The 6,233-nt window shown below is 40.0% G+C and overlaps 1 protein-coding gene across 1 annotated transcript; it reads left to right on the top strand.

The window, feature by feature from the left end:
* Nucleotides 1-1,170: 1,170 nt before the first annotated feature.
* LOC114180459 (uncharacterized) lies at nt 1,171-2,648 on the top strand. The gene is made up of 2 exons (XM_028066773.2): nt 1,171-2,371; nt 2,614-2,648. Exons 1-2 carry the CDS (start codon nt 1,171-1,173, stop codon nt 2,646-2,648), a joined length of 1,236 nt encoding a protein of 411 aa, XP_027922574.2.
* Nucleotides 2,649-6,233: the final 3,585 nt, after the last annotated feature.

Genomic DNA, 6,233 nt, shown 5'->3' on the forward strand with positions numbered 1-6,233 from the left:
CCTTCCATGTTGGTCCATAACCAGTCTTGGAGACACATCAATGCCTCCACAGTATCTGGAACTAATCTACTCCGATGTGGGGTAAGAATCCAACCACCATTAATGAATGAAGACTCAGAATGTTTTTTTTACTAATATATATATATATATATATATATATATATATATATATATATATATATGAGTGTATCTGTGTGAATTAAAGTTTAGCGGGTACGGGTATTCACGGATACAGATACTATGATATCCGTACCCGCCGAGTAACATGCGGGTATCAAAAATACTTGTACCCGCGGGTAGCGGGTATCCATTTTTAATATTTGTTTCCTATCCGTTGCGGGTTTTATCTGCGGATACCCGCGAGTTCGAATTTTTTTGACATCCTTACTGACGATGTTTATGAGTAAATAATATATAATAACATCTAGGGACTTGAGTTATAGATTGTCTAGTAAATTAGTAATCAATGGATACGTTTATTTATTAATTAAGACTTTGTTTTTCATTTTTATCCAACTTGTAATTTTTTTATACTTTTTTTATAAGGGTGAGTTTTGTGACGAAATGAAATATGCAGGAGAGGAGATGCAACTCAACGGTCATCTTGCATAACATATGGGCTGATTTTATTCATTTCCCTTGCTTTCTGCTTCTTTTTCGTTTTCATTTGGTTGATTTTGGACTCAATTCCACACTTGATACCCAACAAATTGGAGCTAGTGTTGATTTCATTTTGCATTTGTTAGTGATAATTTATTATAATTAGATTAGTTTCACTTTCAAGATTAAGCAATTTAATGGGAAGAACAATTTTAACTTACGCATAAGATAATTTTGTTCAAGGAGTGAGGCATGTGAGCCTCGCTATCCAAGAGTACACCATGCATATAGATACATGTTTGTTAAAGATATTACTGAAACAAGATAAATAGTTTTCTATTTCATAGCCTTCTGTTATAGCATATATTTGATTGCCTTCTGTTATGGCAGATGTTTAGTATATTGTTTCCTTGTTTGTAGCCTAACGTGAAGGCATTTACATTGTATATATTCTGACCAAATGTATGAGAAAAGGGGGAGAGGAAAACATTCCTATATGGTATCAGATTAGGGTTCTTCATCCTCTTCCTTGCCCACATTATTCCCTCCTTCTCTATTTTCTCTATCTTCATGGCTTCCAACAAATCCTCCTTTCATCCTGCTCTTGCTGTATCAAACATCAAGAATCATGTTTCCATTATTCTTGAAATGGAAAATGTTCAATATTCCACGTGGGCTGAACTCTTCAAGATTCACGCACGATCAACCAAGGTGCTTGATCATATCCTTCCTCCGGCCAACAGCACGACGACGGCTCCTTCTACTGCCGAAGAGAAGGAGCTTTGGTCCACTTTGGACGCCACGGTTCTTTCGTGGATTTATGCTACCATTTCTAGTGACTTACTGCACACCATTATCGAACCCGATTCAACGGCTATGGAAGCTTGGGATAGATTGCGTGATATATTCCAGGATAATCAACATTCTCGTGCTGTTGCCTTGGAGCAAGAATTCTCTGCCACTTCTATGGAGAAATTCTCAAATGTCTCCTCTTATTGTCAACGTCTCAAATCAATAGCAGATCAGCTGAAGAACGTTGGGGCTCCGGTGTCTGAAAGTCGTTTGGTATTACAACTGGTTGGGGGTCTTGCCCCTCCGTACCGTGGTGTGGGAACGTTGATCCGCCAAAGCAACCCTCTACCTCCTTTTTACAAGGCTCGGTCCATGCTCACTCTTGAGGAGGCTGGTTTGGCAAAGGAAGCAGCCACTAAGTCTGCTATGCTCACCACTTCGACTGATGATGGGTCCCCACACACTGCAAAATCTGGACAGTCGAAAAACCACTATGGTTCGCACCATTCAGGCGGTGGACGGCGCAATCATGGGGGTGGTCGCAAGAATAGAGGAGGAAGGTCCTCCACTGGCGGTAAAGGCGGTGGTCGGGGGCCGTTTTCCGGTGGCCAAGGACGCTTCATTTCTCCGCATTGGCAGCAGCATGACCAAAGTGGCAACCGTCCTCCGCAATGGCAGCAGCAACAACCTGTTCCATGGGGCTGGTATAATCCTACCCGGCCTATTCCTCCCTGTCCCTTTCCAACTCAAGGCTGGGCTCGCCCCAATACTCCTCCACCTCGCCAAGTCGGTGTTCTTGGTCCAAGACCACCTCAACAGGCTTATGTGCATCCTGCCGCATCCCCTGCACCTCTTGAGCAGTCTACTTTGTCTGCTCCCACCGATATTGAGACAGCAATGCACACTATGTCCCTTCAACAACCAGATCAGTCTTGGTACATGGACACCGGTGCTACATCTCACATGACTTCTTCTATCGGTAATCTCTCGTCTTATTTTAATTTGAGCAATCATCCACATAATCACATTATTGTTGGTAATGGTCACACGATTCCAATTCATGGCTATGGTCACACGAACTTGTCTTCTCCATGTCAATCCCTCTTTCTTAAAAATGTTCTTCATGCTCCTAAACTGATTAAAAATCTTGTTTCTGTTAGAAAGTTTACAAAAGATAATTCAGTGTCTGTGGAGTTTGATCCATTTGGTTTTTCTGTGAAGGATTATCAGACTGGGATGTCAATAATGAGATGTAATAGCAGCGGCGATCTGTATCCTATGTCCTCTTCTCCCAACATTCAAGCTTCCTCCTCTACCTTTGCAGCCATCACCCCTAAGCTTTGGCATGATCGTTTGGGTCACCCAGGCTCTCCTATCTTGGATGTGCTGCGAAAGAATAAAAGCATTGATTGTAATAAACTTTCTAGTTCTAGCCTTTGTGGGTCATGTGTTCTTGGGAAACATATTAAGTTGCCTTTTGTTCATTCCTCTTCCAATACTACTATGCCATTTGATATTTTACACAGTGATCTTTGGACCTCTCCCATTTTGAGTTCTTTGGGACATAAATATTACATTTTATTTCTTGATGATTTTTCAAAATATTTATGGACTTTTCCTTTGGGTCGGAAATCTGATGTGTATGAAATTTTTTTGGCGTTCAAAACTCATATTTCTACTCAATTTGAGTGTAATATAAAAAATGTGCAATGTGATAATGGTGGGGAATTTGCTAACAAGTCTTTTGGGCAGTTTTGTCAAAAACATGGCATGTCTTTCCGGATGTCGTGTCCACACACTTCTTCTCAAAATGGGAAAGCCGAACGCAAGATTCGGACTATAAACAATATGTCTCGTACTCTTCTTGCTCATGCATCTCTTCCTCCATCCTTTTGGCATCATGCTCTCCAAATGGCAACCTATCTTCTTAATGTCCTCCCCAGTAAATTGTTGGGTAATAAGTCTCCACTAGAGGTTCTTTACCAAAAGGTTCCGTCTTATGATCATATCCGGGTTTTTGGGTGTTTGTGTTACCCTCTCATTCCATCCACCACTATAAATAAGTTACAACCACGGTCTACCCCTTGCGTCTTCCTCGGGTATCCAACCCATCATCGTGGCTACAAGTGTTATGATTTCTCCTCTGGAAAAATAATTCTTTGTCGCCATGTATTGTTTGACGAACATACTTTTCCGTTTCGTAGTATTCATTCCCTCAAACCCCATACATATGATTTCCTTGACACAGGTTACTCTCCTTATGTCATTCACCATCTTCAACAATGTACTCCCACTCCTACGTCTCCGCCCAACGTGCCACGTGAGCCTGTTTCCCCCATCATGCTAGGTGACTTTCATTCACCTTCCGAGTCCAATTCCTCACCTCCTGCCCCAACACATATTAATCCATCTCCTCCTAATAGTCCTATCCAACCGCATAGAGTTGTGACCCGTAGCCAGCATGGGATCTATAAACCCAATCACAAATATTCCCTGCATACTACGTTTAAGAGGTCTCCGTTGCCTCGCAATCCGATTGAGGCACTTCGTGATCATAACTGGAAAATGGCCATGGATGATGAATATGATGCTCTTATTAAAAATAAGACGTGGGAGTTGGTGCCCCGTCCTCCACATGTTAATGTCATTCGTTCCTTGTGGATTTTCACTCATAAAGTCAAATCTAATGGTGTTTTTGAGAGGCATAAAGCCCGTCTTGTAGGTAATGGGAAAACACAACAAGTTGGCTTTGATTGTGGTGAGACTTTTAGTCCCGTGGTGAAGCCTGCTACGATCCGAACTGTTCTTAGCCTTTCACTTTCGAAGGCATGGCCTATTCACCAATTGGATGTCAAAAATGCTTTCCTTCATGGGGAGTTAAAGGAAACAGTGTATATGCATCAACCATTGGGTTACAGGGACCGTCATCATCCAGATTATGTTTGTCTCTTACGTAAGTCATTGTATGGTCTCAAACAGGCACCCCGCACTTGGTATAAGCGTTTTGCTGATTATGTTTTCTCTATTGGGTTCGTTAATAGCAAATGTGATACTTCTTTATTCATTTACCACAAAGGGTCGGCTGTGGCTTATATTTTATTATATGTTGATGACATTATTCTAACTGCTTCTTCTGATGCACTGCGCTGCTCTATCATGGATCTTCTTAGTTCTGAATTTGCTATGAAGGATCTTGGCCCTCTAAATTACTTTCTTGGCATTACGGTCACTCGCAATACAAGTGGTATGTTCCTTTCACAGCACAAGTATGCCAAAGAAATCGTCTCACGGGCAGGGATGACTTCGTGTAAGCCATCTAAAACACTAGTTGACACAAAATCCAAGGTTAGTGCTACATCTGGGTCTCCTTTTGATGATCCTACTCTCTATCGGAGTCTCGTCGGGGCTCTACAATATCTCACTTTTACACGGCCCGATATCTCTTATGCCGTGCAACAGGTGTGTCTCCATATGCATGATCCACGGATTGATCATATGTCAGCTCTCAAAAGGATTATTCGCTATGTTCAGGGTACATTGGATTACGGTCTTCATTTATATTCATCACCTACTTCTACTTTGGTCTCTTACACTGATGCAGATTGGGGTGGGTGCCCTGACACGAGACGCTCTACGTCCGGTTACTGTGTATTTTTGGGTGATAACTTGATTTCTTGGTCGTCAAAACGACAACCTACATTATCTCGTTCTAGTGCTGAGGCCGAGTATCGTGGTGTGGCGAATGTGGTCTCCGAATCATGTTGGATTCGGAACTTACTCTTGGAGTTACAGTGTCCAGTTCACAAAGCCACTCTTGTGTATTGCGATAATGTGAGTGTTATTTATTTATCCCGGAATCCGGTTCAACATCAACGTACCAAGCATATCGAAATGGATATCCATTTTGTTCGTGAGAAGGTTGCCCGCGGACAAGTACGCGTTCTTCATGTGCCATCACGCTATCAGATCGCGGACATTTTCACTAAAGGTCTTCCGCTACTTTTATTTGAAGATTTTCGGGCCAGTCTCAGCGTCCAAAAGCCTCCCGCTTCGACTGTGGGGGTGTGTTAAAGATATTACTGAAACAAGATAAATAGTTTCCTATTTCATAGCCTTCTGTTATAGCATATATTTGATTGCCTTCTGTTATGGCAGATGCTTAGTATATTGTTTCCTTGTTTGTAGCCTAACGTGAAGGCATTTACATTGTATATATTCTGACCAAATGTATGAGAAAAGGGGGAGAGGAAAACATTCCTATAATGTTTTAATTCAAAAAGATAAAAAATATTCAGTATCTGTGGACAATGATGATGCATCTTCTTCTAGATTAACAATATTTAAACAAGGCACAAGAAGGTCTTGAAAAAAATATTTATAAATACATAAAGAATTAATTATAAGAGGAAAAATGGACTAAATCTGAAGAGTAAGTAGAGTTTAGATGATATAATGAAGACTTAATGCTGATTCTTGTTTTCATGTGCCTCATAAATTGAGGAGGAATTCTGCATTGAGTTACTCTGCTCAATATGTTTTTGTATATTAATTTTTAAGGATTCAGTTGCCTAACTAAAAGTTGTATGGAACAACGAGGCTACGATGTTTTATGAAGTTTAAAATCCCTACATATTTCATTAAATAAATTTAAATTAATATACATTATATATTAATCGTGAAGACATATGTTAAGCGCATGTGTTTACTTTTTCATAATAATAAAAAATAAAGAAATTATAACTATAAAAATAAATAATAAATTTTATAATTTAATTGTTGATAGTTTTTATTTATTTTGTAATTGGTTTTAATTTATTTTCTAGATAGTTTTATGTATTTTG

This window comes from Vigna unguiculata, chromosome 11 (genome assembly GCF_037176805.1).
Source record: "Vigna unguiculata cultivar grain cowpea cultivar isolate G323 ecotype 2 chromosome 11, ASM3717680v1, whole genome shotgun sequence".
In the NCBI taxonomy this organism is placed as follows: Eukaryota; Viridiplantae; Streptophyta; class Magnoliopsida; order Fabales; family Fabaceae; genus Vigna; species Vigna unguiculata.

What these genes read in the sequence shown, in the direction of transcription:
- LOC114180459 (XM_028066773.2), top strand. Translation starts at nt 1,171, where the DNA reads ATGGCTTCCAACAAATCCTCCTTTCATCCTGCTCTTGCTGTATCAAAC. An exon ending in TCACATGACTTCTTCTATCG is followed by an intron (nt 2,372 to 2,613) that starts GTAATCTCTCGT and finishes TTTTCTGTGAAG; the next exon opens with GATTATCAGACTGGGATGTC.